Here is an 18,477-nt window from a genome sequence, read left to right on the forward strand (position 1 = left end):
ATCCTTCTAATTTGGAGGCACAGTGATGGCCATTTGAACTACCTCTTTGCAATTTTCCAAAGATAAAGAACTTTGGTACAAAAGTGGGACAAAAGTGTCCTCACAGGGATTTAATAGAACTTAATAAGTCTTTTTTTGAGGTGACATCAGACTCTGCCTGCGTGCTTGTCTCTTTTCAGACTTCTATTTGCCCCAGCTGAGAAAGCAGCTGAAAAACAGGCCCTTGACCCCTGTTTAGATTAGGGTAATATCTTCAAAGCACTCTAAAGCCAACAGTCCCCTAGCACTTTTCCTGGGGTGCTGCAGGAAAACACTGGGTGCATGTCCCTGCTTGGCCTTTTGAGCATGAACCGTGGCAAGGGAGGCCACACATGATGTAACTCAATTCCTTCCGTGTTGCTACCCAGATCAGAGATCTCCAACTCCTGCCTGCAGGAATAACAAATACTAAGTCTGCAGAGAGGCATGGTGGTGCTTTTCTTTAGAGCCCTGGCAGCCAGAAGGGCCAACAGTATCCTAGGGTGCATCAGGCATGGCATGGCTAGCTGGTCAGGGGAAGGGATTGTCCTGCGCTGCTCTGTGCTGGTGAGGCCTCACCTCGAGCACTGGGTGCAGCTTTGGGTGCCACAATATAACTATTTATAACAAATAGAACTATTAGAGAGTGTCCAAAGGAGGGCTACGAAGATGGTGAAGGGTCTAGAGGGAAAGGTGTGTGAGGAGCAGCTGAGGTCCCTTGGTTTGTTCAGCCCAGAGCAGAGCAGGCCGAGGGGAGGCCTCATGGCGGCCTGCAGCTCCCTCACGAGGGGAGCGGAGGGGCAGGCGCTGAGCTCTGCTCTCTGGGGACAGCGACAGGACCCGAGGGAACGGCATGGAGCTGGGACAGGGGAGGGTCAGGCTGGGTGTTAGGGAAAGGTTCTGCACCCAGAGGGTGGTCAGGCACTGGGACAGGCTGCCCAGGGACGTGGCCACAGCATCAAGCCTGCCGGCGTTCAAGAAGTGCTTGGACAATGCTCTCAGACACGTGGTCTGATTTTTCAGCGGTCCTGTGTGGAGCCAGGAATCAGACTCAGTGATCCTTGTGGGTCTCTTCCAACTCGGCTTATTCTATGATTCAATGGTTCTATGATTCCCCCTGTCCCATATTCCCTTGCTGACCAGCAGATGCAAGATTACCCTCAGTGATGAGGGCTCTTGAGGACATGACTTTGCATATCACAGCATCAACTGGTTGGAAGGGAACACAGGACATCTCTAGTCCAACCTTCCACTCAAACCATCTTATCCAGTTGTATAACCAACAGAGTTGCCAGAAAATGGGATAAGTTCCCTGCAGTTAGCTTCCAGTTTAACTTCCTCTGAGAGCACATCACTCCTTCCTGCCTTCCAAGCAGCTGAATTTGTTATTAAGGAGATGGCCTGGCTCCAGCAGTGTGCTCCACATGCATAGGCACTTGCCCTGAGGGTGCCAGGATCAGCCTGTACAAAACTTCTTTTGGGACTAGGGTCTGAGCTTGCATAGCTCTTCCAGCACACGTAGCTCCTCTCTGCAACTTCCCATGGAGATTAGCAAAGAGCAGGAGTAAATGGGGCACTCTGGTGTTTTCACCCAGTTTAGAAAAAAACCATGCATGAACAAAAATAGATGGAAAAGTCTGGTTTTGTTCCTGGGGTAATGTTCTTGGGAGCCACTTGAGGAAAAGAGAAAATCGACTTGTGTGTGTGTGCAAATCTTACAGTGGAAAAGGTCCCTGTTCCCCAAAAGGGTTAATGCAACCTCTCTTTTCCCCCAATAGCTTTGTGGCCCTCACAGCTTTCATTGTGAAATGGGTGCAGGTGTGGGCTATGCTTTGTTGATCACAATCCCTTTTGCAGAGGAAGCTTTGAATATGTTTGACATAATCAGCTCACAGCCTTTGCCCGCACTCTTTCATAAACAGGCCATTTTCACATCCTTTTCATGGGATCCGACAAGCGGAAAAATAATTAATGTTACCTCAGCCTAACAGTGACCCAGCTTTGATTCAAAAAGACGGCATGTTGCATAAACTAACCATTTAATTGAGTGATAGAAAAAGCCCACATGTATCAATTCTGCCTCTGCGTATTATGATTACTGGGGCTTTGCAAGGATTGTGCTCCCTTGGTCATAAAGCAGAGCTTAAATTCAAGCCCATGAGGTGCTTTCAGAAGGACTGAGTGAGCATGAGCTGGGGATTATCCGTGTTTACAGTAGCAGGACATGGGAGCAGGGGAATATGTGGGTGCCTAGCCACCATGGCTCATGTTCAGGTGAAGTCTAGGTTATGTCACATATCCTTGTGAATTGAGAGTGGGCAGATATCATCCAACCACAAGACACTTTGGATGCTGAGGGCACTTTGCCACCACATTGCCATAACCTTGAAGCTGAAGATAACCCATACATACCACAGTTAGGTACTACACCTAATATGAATAGGACAGAATCACACTTTAAGTGATACACCATGAAGAATTGTCCAAGATGAATCTCAGTTACATTCAGATAGGGTCTTGAGGAAGCAATGGCTCCTCTAAGGAACTGTCTCCTCTTGTGGTTGCAGAAAGACAGATGTTTCAGTAGAAGGTGAACCAAACCAGGAGCCTCTACTGCTAACCACCATGAGTGACCATGAGTGCAGTTTGGAGGTGTCAAACATCGGTGGAGTCGTGTCCACCAGGAGTGGTTCAACACAAGCTAATCACTGGGTTACTCAAAGATGGTGGTGGTGGTCACTCATATTTTTTTGAGTGAGGAAGCCATGCTTGAGATTGTCTGGAAGGCCTCCAGGAGATGTCCAGGGGTCTAGCAATGCACTGAGGAAAAAGGTTCCAACCTTTTGCTGCAGCTGGCCAAAAATCAGGCTGTGTGCCTTCAGGTGGGGCGACATCCAGGCTCCACACCATGTTTCAGGAGGAAGGTGCCTTCACCTTTGACGTCCAGCGGAGTCAAAGGGAAGGCAGAGGCTATCTGAGCCACCAAGAGGAAAAAATCCCTGAATAATGCCACCTTCACCACCAAGTGTTGAACACCTTACCTCACAAAGACCCCTGCCAGCAACTCCAACATACACACAAAAAGCCCTGCTTGCTTACACAAAAGCAAGAGGTAACACCCCATGAAACAGGAGGGGAAAAGACTGTCCTTTCCCATAGCCTGAATGCCCAGATACAACAAGGCCAGAAAAGCACTTAGCGAGGCAAATAGATCAATACTCGTAAAGCACATTTCCGAGGCTTTAGAACATGCAGTGGTTTGCTGGTGTAAGGACTCCTGCGCTCCGTGTGAGCACAGCACAGGTGGATGAAATGAAGGCAGTGCATCTTCATAGCTACTCTGAGGAGAAGGCAGCTGGAGAAACATCGCAGGCTGTTTACTCAAAACACCAGGCAGCAGGTTGTCACTGATGTGATGTCAGGTGCCTTCAAGATTAGGTCAGCTAGAAACAGTTATAGGAGCCACAGATCCTCAGAAACCTTCAGTGTTCCCACAATGGGGAATTTTGTGGGGTCTGTAGCAAATATTACTCTAAAAGTGTCGTAAATATTGGAGATGCAGAAGCTAGGGAGCAACCTAAGAATTTTTCATGCATCACAGGTCTGTGCTACCGTTAGAGTCTGATTCTGTCTTGTGCAGTCTTAAGTGGCTCAGCTGGTGATCTTCGTATCATCATTGTCACCTAGTAGCTCTCCATGTTAGTATCCTCTTCCCCTGGCAGCTTGCAATGAATGATGTATTACAGCTAATTGCATTTAGTTTCATCCCCATTAACACAGTCCTCTGCATTTCTCAGTGTCCTTTGACTCTTCATACCTGCAGCTATTGGTCATGCTTCTTACTTGTCTGCTGTGTTATTCACTTTGAGCTACTCTCCCTGTCACTCACTGTCAGCTTCTTTGTTGGTCTTCTCTGATTTATTTTTTTCACAGCTGCCCATGTGTTTTACAGGTCCAAGTATCCCAGTCTGACACAATGGAGAAGGCAAACCTGAAGAAGAACCACTGACCTCTGGCTGTTCACCAGTGGTGGTGATGGCAGCTGTGGTGCAGGAGCCAAGATCTTGTTCCTCCATTGGCCAGTGCACAACGAATGAAACACCACGGAGGAGGCCTCCATGGTGCTTCTTCTCCAGGAAAAGCTCGATGGTACCACAGGAAAGAGACCTAGAGCTGGTTGCTTCAGCTCCCACCCCCATGCTCAGCTGGGGATGGGTGAGCTCCCCATGCCCTGAGGACAGACATGATCTTCCCTGCCTTCCCTGCTCTGCTTACCACCTCTAAAGTGAGCCTGCATGGAGCGTTTTTTGCTTCTGTTATTTGAGAGAGTGGGCATTAAAACTGTGGGCATTAAAAAGACCAGGTGCTTCCCAGGTGGGCAGCAGAAAGCTGAAGGTCTGGAGTGCTGTTTCCATGTTGGGAAGTTCAAAACATATAGGGAGGAAATTAATCAGCAGTTGTAACAAAAAAAAAAAAAGCTCTACAGTGCCACAAAGGAAGGATCTCAATAAGATAAAGGAAGGCTTAAATCCCAATAAGAGCACCAGAGACAATCCTGCTGCCTCCCTGACAGCTCTCTCATGCCTGATCCATCTTCATCAGGACCTAGCACACACACGTTCTCCACGTACCTCGCTATTTTATATAATCAAACACTGCATAATTCCCATTCATTCACATTTTGGAAGTCAAAAGGCTATAGACTAGGTGTGTAATTCTGCCTTTAGAGGAATAAAGCAGGGACAAGACGGGCAGTGCAGAAATACTCCTCTGAGGGACACACAGGCAAAACGCTGGTGAAGTTTTATCCTCTGCTGGAGCCAGAATGCGCTTTGAGACATGAACTGCACGAGCTCTCTGAAAGCAGTGTCATCACGTTCACCTTTATTTTGGAGGAGGCTACGGATTTTGCAGCCTGCGGGGATGGCAGCTTGCTCGAGGCTTGATCCTGCCAGCCCTGCTTACAGCGGGTGTTACCTTCCCTGCTTGTTCATTCCCGCAGGAGCCCTGATGGAGTGGGATGCTCTTCAAGATGAAGGTGTGCGTGGGGTGGGGGGATCAGCCCTCGGTGGAAGAGTTTTAATGTGAAATAAGATCAAACATCACTGCCACACCTCTACCTCCAGCGGTTTCAGCCTACACAAGAAAGTGGAACGTGCAAAGGAGCAGAGCATGAGTACTTGTGTTACTGCTGGAAGTATTTGGGGAAGAAAAAGGAGAGGAGAGGAGAGGAGAGGAGAGGAGAGGAGAGGAGAGGAGAGGAGAGGAGAGGAGAGGAAAGGAAAGGAAAGGAAAGGAAAGGAAAGGAGAGGAGAGGAAAGGGAAGGGAAGGGAAGGGAAGGGAAGGGAAGGGAAGGGAAGGGAAGGGAAGGGAAGGGAAGGAAGGGAAGGGAAGGGAAGGGAAGGGAAGGGAAGGGAAGGGAAGGGAAGGGAAGGGAAGGGGAGGAGAGGAGAGGGGAGGAGAGGAGAGGAGAAAGGAAAGGGAAGGGAAGGGAAGGGAAGGGAAGGGAAGGGAAGGGAAGGGAAGAGGAAAAGGAAAAAGGAAAAAGGAAAAAGGAAAAAGGAAAGGAAAGGAAAGGAAAGGAAAGGAAAGGAAAGGAAAGGAAAGGAGCGTAAAGGAAAGGAAAGGAAAGGAAAGGAAAGGAAAGGAAAGGAAAGGAAAGGAAAGGAAAGGAAAGGAAAGGAAAGGAAAGGAGCGGAAAGGAAAGAAAAGGAAAGGAAAAGGAAAGGGAAAGAAAAAAGAAAAGAGAAAAGAAAAGAAAAGAAAAGAAAAGAAAAAAGAAAAGAAAAGAAAAGAAAAGAAAAAGAAAAGAAAAGAAAAGAAAAGAAAAAAGAAAGTTAAAGTTTTGCTTGCCGGTAGTGCATTAATGTCTGGAGCTGAAAAAGCAAATTTGGCTCTGCACTAACACCCATGAACCTAATTGGATTTACTGCCTGAGTGCAGGAAAAATTGAAAAGATTGTGGAAAGAGGAAAGAATTTGAGATTAACACGTACAGTACATTTCAATACAGGTGGTGGGACAATTAGAAATGTAGTCAAGCTTTGGAAAATCTTTATAAACCTGGAAGGGATTTAAGTCTGACGGTGATTTGGTGTAACCCGTCATCACTGGTGTGCCCAGTCCTAGTTTTCTAGACCAGCCAGATGTTGGAAACACGGTGTGAAAGGATGGTTTTGGAGCTGAAAATGTTGAGGAGGGGACAGAAAACACAGAGGACACTATGTCCCCACTGGCCCCTGGAAAGGGAGAAGGGAGATTTTTCCTTCACATCCTAGGACTAGAGGTGATGGACTCCAAGCAGCAATGCTGACCACTAAATCTAGGGAGCAATTAATCCATTCCTGAAGGAGACCTCAAAGGGCAAATCAGGTGCATGGCACCGATTTCTCTGCTTCAGCTCAAAAGGGAGGCAAGGGTGACGAGCTCAGACGGAGATGTCTGTGCTGGAAACACCTGAAGTTGGTGAAACTGATCCCACCCTTAGCAGAGAGTTGAGGAGTTTTGGTGGGGATCTGACAGCCAGGCGTGTAGGTGGGCAGGGAAGGCAGGACGCGGCTCGCAGGTAAGAGACTGAATCGTACGTGCCTGCAGGTGGGTGTCTGCAAGTGAGCGAGGTGTCCAAATCCTGCAAAAAGCAGGAAAATTATGCTCTGTACAGGCAGAGGAGTCTCTGAGGCAATTCCTCTGCTGCAAGTTGATGTCTTTTCCTATACCTATTGAACCGATACCTCCTAACAGCTGAGGATCTGGTCACGGGGGCTTGGCCAGGCAAAAACTACTTCCAAGGCTGGTTCAGAAGTCACCACCCCTGTGCTTCCAGCATCCTTCCTGCAGTGGCATTGAATATCGCTTTCCCCTGGTGGAAACTGGATGATAAATGACTTTAACATCCATAACATGGATGATATGATAAATGACTTTAACATCCATAACATGCACATTGCTCTAGGCTTACCGCTGCTCACATAACCCCTAGCAGCAAGGGGCTCATCCATCCACCAAAAATTGGAGGAAATAGGTCTGCACCCCTCTGAGGACAGGGAGAGCAGATACCATCAGTGTTGCAGCAGCTATGTGGAGGTGCACAAGTGCAAGCAGCATGTGTTTGCGGGGAGCAAGGCTGCTGCTTGGAGAGAGCTCAAACCAGGTTGAAGCAGATCCGTATCACTCCTGGATGCAAACGTGGTTGTGCCGGGGGTGTAGAAGGGACCTGAACTGCTGCAATTAGACTATCAGATCTCCTGAGCAGGGATCAGGTCAGAACACACTTTAACCCTTTCTTCTAAGATCACGGTGTGCACACTAAACGTTGCTGCTATAAAACCCGAGCATATTGAAATGCATGGGAACGGATCACATATTTCTGGTCACTGCAGCGCCCAGCTGCTGGTAGTAGTTCTGGTAGGTTCAGCGCATTTCCAGTTGCCCTGTGGTTAAGAACAGGGTTTACACACTATGAAAATCCCCTGGGACAGAACCATTCCCTGGTGAGTTGATTTCTGTGGTTTGGAGCAAGGAAGATTAAATGTCACCGGCTCCCCTAGGCAGGAGCAATAGCAGCATAGCAGCATCCATGCTCCTGTGTAAGGCAGATATATGTAAGATTTAGGCAAGAAATGTTGTGGCCCATGGTGCTTTCCTCTAACAACACCAAGGAAGGATGGCTTTCAAACAGTGCCACGGTGTTTCAGGCTGACCTGGCAGGGGCAGGACAGTTTTGTGATGGAGGCTTTGGGAAGTGCAGATGTGATCCCTATCTCTGCTGTGGCACGCTGTAATCTTCAGCAGATCACTTCCCCGTGATGTTCCTTGACCCCTTGTGGTAAAACAGGGACAGTGACACTTCCTTGGTCATGTTTGTCTCTTTGGATCGGCGTATTTCCAGAGAGGGAATGAGGCTTCGCATTGTGACAAGCAGCTGCTGTCTGGAAAGAAGCAGCATTCAGAGTTATGATAAATGACTTTAACATCCAGAACATGCACATTGCTCTAGGCTTACCACTGCTCACATATCCCCTGCAAAGGATAGTTAAAACAAATACAATCCCTTGTTCAACTACAATGAAAACATTCCCTGGTACTTTGAAGGCTCTCCTTGCTTTCTTGTCAGCTCTGCTTCCCCGCGTGCTGCAAAGGACAGGCTGCAAATGTTGGAGAGGAAGAAGACAGGTATTTTTTCTTCACCAAATTACTATATTTTGACAACACCCACTAATGTGTGTACGTATATAGTTGTATATATATCCACATTTAGGCTCATGCTGTCTTGGCTACCTAACTGAGCTGCTCTCCACTAGCTTGCTCAGGTTTACATGCAAGCAGGGACAAAGCAATCCATACCTTTATCCTGAACTGAGAGCTCAGATGGTGAAGCTGCCTGGTGAAGATTCACCAGGAGACTACAGTTTATTTTGACTTGCTGACTTGTGTGAAAGCTACAAACTCATGGTGTCTTCACTAGGATCTGATTCCACTTCCCTGAACTCGAGATGAGCTCTGTTCTAAAGACTCTTGCTCTCCTATTGCCCAGCAAATGTTGTCCAACCTTCTGCCCCTAAGACATCCGATGGTTTTGATGCTATTGGTAAATGACAAATTGGGCTCATGATTTCAAAAGTGTTGCCCCAGGTGCTAGGGGCAGCTTAGGATGCAGCAGAGCTGCTGTCCTAGGGGAGGTCTAAAAGCTTGGCCTAAGTTATCTCTTCAGGCTGCCTCTGTGTTGGATGGATAGAAGGAGGCACCTGCAGAGAGCAACTTGTCTGCACTAATTTAGGCAGCCTTTTTTAGGGTGAGACTGCAGCAGCAAGCTGAGTATCTTCAGTGCTCCTCCAAATCAATAGGGCTGGCTCTGCACTGGCCTGCGCTAAATGGAAACTTGAAATGATGCTTTCAGCTACACGGCTACAAATATAGGAGCACAAAATGGCTCTGTTGGATCGGGCTGCTGATCTCATTGTCCTGTCTCAAACTGTGCCAAAAGGTGGTTGCCTTTGGTGGAATGGTGGAAGACTGCACCATACAGTGTTACCCCCAGGAAATATATTCCCACACTCCTATAATTTGCAGTCAAGGTGCTTTCTCCCAAAAGATGAGGTCTTTGCATTTCCTCCCCCCTGCTCTGCTCCCTTTTCCTCTTTCAGGATCACCAGCTGTGGTCATCCCGAAGATGGAAGGTGAGGTGTGAGCCCAGGAAATGGCCCAGCAGCTCCGCTGTTTAATGAGATACAAAACCAGCGCCACTTGAAGAGGTCCGGGGCAGATTAACCATCCATTCTGACCTGATTTGTCACCGTTTATTGCAAGCATGGCCCGGCCGCATGGCGAGAGCTTTGCTTTGTCAATAAATCCCAGACACAATGGAGGGCAGGGAAGGGAAAATGATCCTAAGAGCCCGGGTGGACAGGGGAAATGCCTTCTGCTCTCCTACAGCAGCCAATTGCCTGGATCAAGCTCGCGATGTTTAGTTCACAACTGTGCAATCTCGAGCTCCTTTTATGTGTCCCGGGGCAGTCTCGTAGACACCACCTGAAGTATATTAGAGCCGGGCTGATTATGGGTCTGCTCCAAAGCCCTCTGAAGTCAGTGGGAGTCTTTCCCCTGACTTCACTGTGTTTGGGGCAGGCCCTGGATGAATATCCCTCGGGTGAGACAGTTTAATCATCCATTCAGCAGTACACAAAGCAGATCACATACACTTTTAGCCTGCATTGTATGGTGTTATGAAACGAGAAGATTATTTGATATGATTCAGAGATAGCTCAGGTATAAGGTAAAAAAAAAAAAAAACAAAAAAACAACACCTTTGATGTTTTACATTAGACTTCAGTTATTCCTTGAGGGGCAAATTCTCGTCACCTTACCCAGGTGAATATTGCGCTCGGTAATTTGGTCAAAAACATTCCATCAGCCTCCTTTATAATAGAAAACATTTGGGGAGGGGGAGAGTTCAGCTTGATGGAGATTTCTGCCGAGAAGAAGGAAAAAGAGAAGGTAAATCCATGTTTTTCTTCTTTCAACAATGAGAGAAAAAATAATTGGGAATAAAAGATCGGTTTTGGAGGGATTTTCTAATAGGACGGTGAAACTAGTCTCTTTTTTGTCAACATTTTCCCAATAATTTCAGCCTCCACCTGGCACAGATGTTTCTAGCTGATGCTTCAACCACCCATTTTACCACCAGCCTGTTCTGATTCTTATCTTGCCGCGCTTCTGTCAAGCCACAAAATGAAGCTTTGTCCCTCTTATTCCATGTGCTATCAGAATCAGACCGGCAGGATTTCGGCACGTTGCATTCAAAGTCAGGTGAAATCTGCAGGGCTGGATGGGCCTTGGCTAGAGAAGTTTGATGATTTTCCATTGCTAGAAATACAGTAGGAACAAGGGCAGGGTATCAGTAGAGCAGATTCCTTGAACAGTACTACATCTTTTGAACTGTCCCTAAAGATTTCAGGGAACACGTCTCCCTCAACCAGTCTACCAAAGGCAACAAAGCCTTCTGTATGGGCACAACGTATCATGGCCAACTTTCATGGGCTTGGTGAGTGACAGCACAAATCAAAAGCCTCCTCCTTCAGAGGAGATGCAAACCACAGTCCCCGGCCAGTAACAGTAGTTGAAGCCCTCTTTCCAAAAGAGTTGGCGGGCGATGAAACCCAGTGCAGATGGCTGTGTTCTGCCTCTTGAATCCCCTCCCACCGCCCCACAATATATTGGGTTTTGCTGGGGGTGGGGGGTTTAACTTTGCTGGCACGAGAGTTTCCTTTGTTGATAGGAGCTGGGTCTCCTCTAGGGGACTGGGCTGATCCAGCTGTACTGGCAAAGCCTTTGTACTGTGGAGCAGCTCAAGTGCAGACCTGCAGTGGGTGCCTGCCTGAACCTTTGCCGGCACGTCGATAAGGCCAGCGCCGAGCAAAGTTAAACGACCCCATGCTGGAGAAGTGCCACACGTAGGAGCCAGCAAAGCATCTGTGTTACCGATCCGGCACGTCTCTTGAAACGCCTTTGGACCGTACCTCTTTGCACACGAGGACTGCCTTTTGTAGGAGTTGTGTGCGTGCAATGAGCAGCTGGAAGAGCCACGGGCCTTGGCTGGGGGCATCGGGGGGTACAGGCGTTGTGGGGCTGAGAAGCCAGGCAGTTGTGCTTGCAGTCATCAGCACAACTGTGGCTTCACATCAGGTATGGCTGTGCTGGCCCGGTTGAGGTGGCATCTTGCTGGCATAGGCTGGAGCCCAGGAGCTCCCTCTGAGCACCAGGCAGCCCTTGTGGGCTGGGCAGGGATGGAGCCTGGCACAGGTTGCCCATAGAGATTGTGGGGGTCTCCTCCTCGGGGACCTCCAGAAGCCGCCTGGACGTGGGGCTGGGCATCCTGCTCGGGGTGGTCCTGCTGGAGCAGGGGTGGGACCAGATGGCCTCCAGGGGTCCCTTCCCACCTCTGCCACCGTGTGGTTCTGTGAAAAGCAGAGGACCCAAAGATGAGCTCTCCCCAAGGGATGGATAGTTCTCCCTGTCATCCCTGCGACCTGGTGCAGGCTGGAAAGAGGCTCATTGTCATGGAGAGCTGCCCGGCCCATGCATGGCCTTGGCATTTAGGGGGGGGAGTGGGGACTCTCAGGGTGGGGCCAGCAGGCTAATTGCCTTTGTCTTCCCCCTCCTTCAGTAGGGGAATCACAGTAAATCCCCCAAACCCATGACAATAGCCCTGCTGCTTTCAAGTGCCTTTCATTAAACTCAATCCTCCTGCCCTCCCTCTCCCAAGACCTGGGCGTTGCTCATTAAAAGAAGAGTCTCTTTTAATGACAAAAGGAAACCTAAAAGGCTGCCATTAGCTCATTCACTTGGCTCCCCTCTGCAGAGTAGGTGTCTATTTGCTGAATGCTGCCCTCAGAGTGTCCCTTGGGCAGGTTCCTTTATCATGAGCGCTGCAGCCTTGGGGGCGGTGTGGCCGCAGGAGCCCTGGCTCCAGCTGAGGGCTCACTTTCCCTGGAGGGAGCAGAATTTGGTGCTCAGGGCAGGAAAGGTGCCGAGATCAACCCATCCCCTGGCCCTGCTCCACCAGGTTCTGCCTATGCCACCAGCTGGTGTGGCAGTGAGAAGCTCTGTTGAGCCATGGAGTATTTGCTGCGGACAGGCTGCCAGTCTAGCAAGGTGGATTTGCCACCGATCAGGGATCCTCAGGAGCAAACATTTATCGGTACTGCCCGCAGAGCATCAGCTGATGGAAGCAGCAGAAGGAAAAATCCTGAAATAAATCTGGGTGGAAGAACATGAGCTGGATGCATGCCCTGCTTGCTGAGGTCGGGCAGCAGGCTGGTGGAGCTGGGAAGGGTGAAACAGTCACGCGGGGACACGGGTGAGGGGTTCCTGGCTTAGCTTGAGGGCTGGCTCTTTTGAAGGGCGAAGGGATCCCTCCACCACTGCTGGATCAAACTCAGCAGTCCAAAATCCAAGCAAAGCTATGCCACACCTGGCGTGACTGAACCCGGGCAGGACACGACTGACCACCTTGGCATTTTGCTAGTGGCAAGCTGCCCTCTCCCTCCCATTATCGCTACCGCTGCATCACCCGAGACACAATTAAAAATCAAGAACGCGGAGGAATTACCCCTAAAGCCAGGAAGATTGTATCTCTGCTGGGAAGGGGAGAGCGAGAGGGGGGATGAGGAAGGAGTCACCGCCCGCCCACTGGTCTCAGCTATTGCCCAAATGGCGGCCGGCCAGTGCTGGGGAAAGTACTTGATCCCGATCCCAAGCACATGGAAGTCATCTGACGTTTCGTCACGGCTCCATTATATTTTGGATCGGGCCGGTGGTTTGTCTTGCATCACTAGCAGAGACGTTATGCAGGTAGCCAGTGAGGAGGCGCTGCATCGCACTGCCAACGATTTTCGTTTCTGAATAGCCTGCAGGGATGGCCTTACATCACGCCAGCTACACGTATGGTTAATAGCTGCAATTTCGTGCTTAACTTCATCACCGATGTTACGTTCCTCGAGAAGACATTTATATTTATGCTCTGTGGCCGCACACAGAACCCAACAACACAGCTTATGCAAACGGCAAGAACTGGGAATTTATGGCTTAGCATAAAGGGTGCTATGGGATGGATTCTCCCCTGCCAGCAGCAGGAATCAGGAAGGATGTGGCTGTTCACAGCAGACGGCTCGGCCTGGCCCGCTAGGTGACCCGTCCGACTTCTCAGCTAGCCCTTCCCTTTAGGCAGGTGCAATCCTGCTTGAGAAACGGATTTTTAAAACTGCTGGAGCCAACGCGGTCAGGCTCAGGCTTCATACCTACCCCCTGCTAGCCAGCGCCAAGCTGGAAGCAGCCCTTCCTTCTTTTACTTTTGCAAGCTTTTATTATTTTGACCAAACCAGGCCGAAAAAAAGAGAGTTGTAATTCAGATCACCGGCAAAAATAAACACATAAAAAAAGCCCAGAGTGCCCACTCTGCACAGTGAGACGTCAAAGGGCCGCCAATCAGCTCATATGCATCTCCTTCAGGCCGAGGGCAGCTTCCTTCTTACTGCACAGATGAAATTGTTCATAAATCTTTGCACTTTTTATCCCAAACCACGTGAAAGGAAAACCTGTCTCCCACAGAGCTTCAGAATGCCTCAAACGTACCGAGGAACAACCAGGCAAAAAATCTAACAATCGTTAACGTTTTATTCCCAACAGCTGTTCAGCCTGAACAGTTTCATTAATACACTAACAAACAAAACCAACAAAAAAAATCAAAACAAATAAAACAACCAAAAAAAAAAGAATGGGAAACGGAGTAAAATAAACTTTAACAAAGTTTAAAACATTATAAATAAGTACAGCTCCAGAGCATAATTTACAAATATAAAACCACATAGAAACATATGTACAGAAGAGTTACATTACATACAAATATGTATAAAAATACCCCAGTGTTTATTCTCGTGCTAAAGCTGCATGGCTAGAGTTATCTTTGGTACTAAGCTCAGGGGAAAAAGATTGTTTTACAAAACATGGCCCTAGCTGTACAATACACCATACACGGGAAGACCAGAGCAAACCTCTGAGGGTTTTTGAGGAGGTTTTGGGTGGGTGTTTTCCCAAAGTATCCTCCTGTGCATTGCATATTGCAGGAGCAGGGCAGAGAGAAAGGGCTTACAGAGGCAACTGCTGGCAGAAGAATTTTTTAATACATTGTACAAGGCACTTCATAAGAAATCTCTTCATTTTTTTTTCCTGTTCTCTTCTAAGACTCACTGGATGTCTGCTTGGTTCTTGCTGATATCGTTTCATGGCTATAGTTTTTCGGCTTCTTATTTCAACTTCTGGAAACCTGAATTCAGTTCACTTTCATCTGCAGAACTTAGATGGCAAGCCATCTAAAGCACCTAACATTTTCCAGGATGGAAAAAAGACTTTGCATCTGCCTTCTGCTGGTGTTCATGGGGCGTTCTTGTTTTAAAAGGTGAGAAGATCTGTCTTCCTGGAAGAACTCCTGGGAAGTGTCCACATTGAAATGCTGTTTGCAAAAAGCATACGGTCCTCCGTGCTGCCAAATACGCCTGCATCTCCCATTCCCTTTGCAGCGCTCGCCGGCTGCCTGCCCCAGCGCCCTACACCTCTGTTCCATCCCGGGTGTAGATGAGGCTGTTAACCGTGAAGTTGTAGTAGTGGTTGTACTGGGCTCCCTGGCTGCCGCTGCTGGGATGGAAGGAGCTGTAGTAGGCAGGGGAAGGTCCTGCAACTCGCTGCAGCTGTTCCGGCGAAGGCACCTCCTGAGAAGAGCTGCTGGAAGGGGTGAAAGTGCCACTGCTCAGCTGTCCAGCAGAGAAGTTCCTGTGATGCAGGTCACTGCTGAGCCCCCCCGTCAGCCGGCTGCCTCCGCCGCTCAGGGAGCTCATGCCGCTGAAGAAGGTGCTGAGGCAGCTGGGGGTGGATGAAATGATACCGGAGGGAGAGGAGCTTTTCGGATGGTCTCTGGCAGAAGGCGAAGGGTCCAGCTCTGGGGGTGGGCTGGTTCCACACGGTTTGCCTCCAGCTGCAATGGGTCGTTCTTCCTCTGTTTTCAGGCCCCCGAGAGAGGAGGCTGCAGACGCGGTCGCAGGGGTGTTGGCCTCAGAGCGTCGCTTGCGTTTGCGCCGGAAGTTCCCGTTGTCAAACATCTTCTCGCAGTTGGGATCTAAGGTCCAATAGTTTCCTTTCCCTGGTGGAAAACAGGAGAAACAAGAGAGAAAGTCAACCTCTGTGACAGTGAGCCCTACTGCTGAAAGATAAGCAATATTCGTGCTTTGCCCCATCAGCACAGCACCCACACCTCTCCTACCCCTTTTCCTCCTCTGCCTGTTGTCCAGTACCAGAATCCAAATCCTGGCCCCAAGACATTATTACCTTCCGATGTCCCCTTCCAATGTCCACGAGAACCTTAATGCCACACAGAGAAGAACCTCCCCGCCACTGAGATGCCTCAACCTCCCTGGAGGATCTCAACCTCAGACCTGGCTGAAGGGAACGCAAAGCAGGGCTCTAGCTGTCTCACAGCAAACAGGGGCACCCACGTCTCCCCATGGCTGACAAAGCGGAGACCCTGCCACATCTCTTCTCAGAAGAGCTGGTGGAATGCGGGCCTGCACACCCAGGTACACCAAGGGGACAGCAGGCCAGCAGCGCTGAGCCATGGTGCTGCAGAAAAGCTGCCCTACGCCTGTGACTTTGAGTTGCCATTAGCTGTCCCCACACGCTTCTTGCCCATGGCTGATGGAAGCAGCGACCCCACAGAGTCCCCCCAGAGACCCCAGCCCAAAATGTCCCCTCTCTGCCTGGCTTCACCATCACCGTGGCAGCGCACCCCGGCACTACGCCCACTCCTGGGCACCGGCTGCACCCCGGGGCCGGGCCGGCGAGCACTGGGCAGGGAGGGGAGCCGTGAATCACGGCCGAAGGATCTGTGCCTTGCACAACCGGCACTCCCAGCCTCAGCCCACCCGGCCTGCCCGGGCAGGGGGACCGAGGGCTGGGGCCAGCCGTCACCTCCAGAGGGGCCAGCAGCAGGCGGGAGGAAGGTGAAAGGAGCCCCATGTCCTCTAAAGGGAACAAGGCAGAGGGAGGTCTCCTCATGGACCAGGCTTGAGGGGCTGAGGACACCTGGTCTCCTCACAGTGGTGGGGATGAGGGCACCCGGTCTCCTCACAGGGCTGGCTCGGAGGAGTACAGGGAAACCTGGTCTCCTCAGAGCAGGGCTTGAGGGGACAAGGGAGCCCTGAGGGGACACAAGAGTTTGGTCTCCTCATAGTGCTGGGCTTGAGGGGACAAGGGAGCCCTAAGGGAACAAGGGAGCCTGGTCTCCTCACAGTACTGACCATGAGGGGACTAGGGAGCCTGGTCTCCTCAGTGCTGGGCTTGAGGGGACATAGGAGCCCTGAGGGGACATGAAAGCCTGGTCTCCTCACAGTGCTGGGTTTGAGGGGACAAAGGAGCCCTGAGGGGACATGGGAGCCTGGTCTCCTCACAGTGCTGGGTTTGAGGGGACAAAGGAGCCCTGAGGGGACACGGGAGCCTGGTCTCCTCACAGTGCTGGGTTTGATGGGGTCGGAAGAGCCCGGTCTCCTCACAGCACCGACCGTGAGGTGACATGAGAGCCTGGTCTCCTCAGTGCTGGGCTTGAGCGGACAAGGGAGCCCCGAGGGGACATGGGAGCGTGGTGTCCTCAGTGCTGGGCGTGAGGGGACAAGGGAGTCCGGAGGGGACAAGACAGCCCTGAAGGGACAAGGGAGCCCTGAGGGGACAAGAGAGCCTGGTCTCCTCACAGTGCTGGCTGCAAGGGAACGAGGGAACCTGGTCTCCTCAGTGCTGGGCTTGAGGAGACAAGGGAGCCCTGAGGGGACAAGGCAGCCTGGTCTCCTTACAGCACCGACCATGAGGGGACATGCGAGCCCTGAGGGGACAAGGGAGTCCTTAGGGGACAAGGGAGCTCTGAGGGGACAAGAGAGCTTGGTCTCCTCAGTGCCGGCTGTGAGGGGACAAGGGAACCTGGTCTCCTCAGTGCTGGACTTGAGGGGACAAGGGAAACCTGAGGGGAGCATGCGAAACTGGTCCCGTCAGTGTCAGCCCTGAGGGACAAGAAAGCCCTGAAGGGGACAAGGCAGCCCTGAAGGGGACAAGGCAGCCCTGAGGGGACACGGGAGCCCGGTCTCCTCGCAGCGCCGCCCGCTGTCGGGGCAGCCAGCGCGGGGAGCCCGCTCTGCCCGGTGCCCTCACCCCGCCGTCCCCAGGGGGGACTCCGCTCCCGCCGCCCACCCCCCACCGCCGCGCCCGGCCTCACCGGGGTCGTCCTCGTCGCGGGGCACCTTGCGGAAGCAGTCGTTGAGGCTGAGGTTGTGGCGGATGCTGTTCTGCCAGCCCGCCTTGCTGCGCTTGTAGAAGGGGAAGTTCTCGGCCACGTACTGGTAGATGTGGCTGAGGGTGAGCTTCCTCTCGGGGGCGCTCTGGATGGCCATGGCGATGAGCGCCGAGTAGGAATACGGCGGCCGCACCAGCTTCAGCAGCTCCTCCTGGCTGGCCAGGCTCAGCCAGCTCAGCTCCGCGCCGCCCGCCGACGGCGAGCCGGGGGCCGGGGGGGAGCCCACCAGCTGCCCGCCCCGCGAGCAGCCGTACGAGCCCGGCGGCAAGAAGGGGGCCGCGGCGGCTGCTGCTGCCGCTGCGGAGCCCGGCGGGCCCTGCAGGTAGGGCGCGGGGCTGTTCATGCCCCACAGGTAGCCGGCGTTGGCGGGCGCCCCGTAGTCCCCCAGCCCGTAGCCGCCCGCCCGCTGCCCCGACGAGGCGGCTGCGGCGGCGGCGGCGGCCGCGGCGGCGGCGGCGGCGGCGGCGGCGCCGGGCGGGTGGAGGCTGGGCTGGGGGTAGACGCTGAAGTTCTCGCCGCAGTACACCGCCATCTCGGGGGCTTCCTGAGCGCTGCGGGGCTGAGGGGGCACCGGGGCGGCTGCCGGCGCCGAGGGTCTGGGCTGCGCCTGCTGCAACTCACCGGCGCTCATAATCCCTGGCCATGCAGGGCCGGCCGGAGCTTCCCTCCGGCTCCCCTTCTTCTGGCCCAGACCCACCCCCCTCGACAGAAAAAAAAAAAAAAAAAAAAGAAATAAAATTAAAAAATAAAAATAAAAATCCCAAGGGGGGTTGCGGAGCGGCTTGCCTTATAGGCGCTGCCCGTGTGCCCGGCCTCCCCGCCCGCGGCCGCGGGGCGCAGCCAGTAGCGCGGCTCCGGAGGCGGAGGGGGGCAAGGCCGGGCCCCAAAAGCGGCCATGGGGGAGGGACCCGGCTGGGCTGGGAGGCCGGCAGGGGTGGGGGGAGCTCCGGGGTTTGGCCTCCGGAGGGATCCCTCCCCTCCCAGCCCCGCCGCCCCCTCCCCGGGGTCTCCGCGCCGAGCCCCCGCACCCCCCGGCTGCGATCGTCCTCGGTCCCTCCGGCCCCAAAACGGGGGGG

The 18,477-nt window shown here is 52.0% G+C and overlaps 1 protein-coding gene across 1 annotated transcript; it reads right to left on the bottom strand.

Moving 5' to 3' along the window:
- Window positions 1-13,675: 13,675 nt before the first annotated feature.
- Window positions 13,676-18,141, bottom strand: FOXI3 (forkhead box I3). Its single transcript, XM_040556584.1, has 2 exons — window positions 17,324-18,141; window positions 13,676-15,208 (listed from the first exon to the last, which is right to left on the bottom strand). The coding sequence occupies exons 1-2, from the start codon at window positions 18,030-18,032 to the stop codon at window positions 14,619-14,621; spliced, it is 1,299 nt and encodes a 432-aa protein (XP_040412518.1). The 5' UTR covers window positions 18,033-18,141; the 3' UTR covers window positions 13,676-14,618.
- Between the last annotated feature and the right edge of the window lie 336 nt (window positions 18,142-18,477).

This window comes from Cygnus olor, chromosome 4 (genome assembly GCF_009769625.2).
Source record: "Cygnus olor isolate bCygOlo1 chromosome 4, bCygOlo1.pri.v2, whole genome shotgun sequence".
NCBI lineage: Eukaryota > Metazoa > Chordata > Aves > Anseriformes > Anatidae > Cygnus > Cygnus olor.

What these genes read in the sequence shown, in the direction of transcription:
- FOXI3 (XM_040556584.1), bottom strand. Translation starts at nt 18,032, where the DNA reads ATGAGCGCCGGTGAGTTGCAGCAGGCGCAGCCCAGACCCTCGGCGCCG. An exon ending in CCGCGACGAGGACGACCCCG is followed by an intron (nt 15,209 to 17,323) that starts GTGAGGCCGGGC and finishes GTTTTCCACCAG; the next exon opens with GGAAAGGAAACTATTGGACC.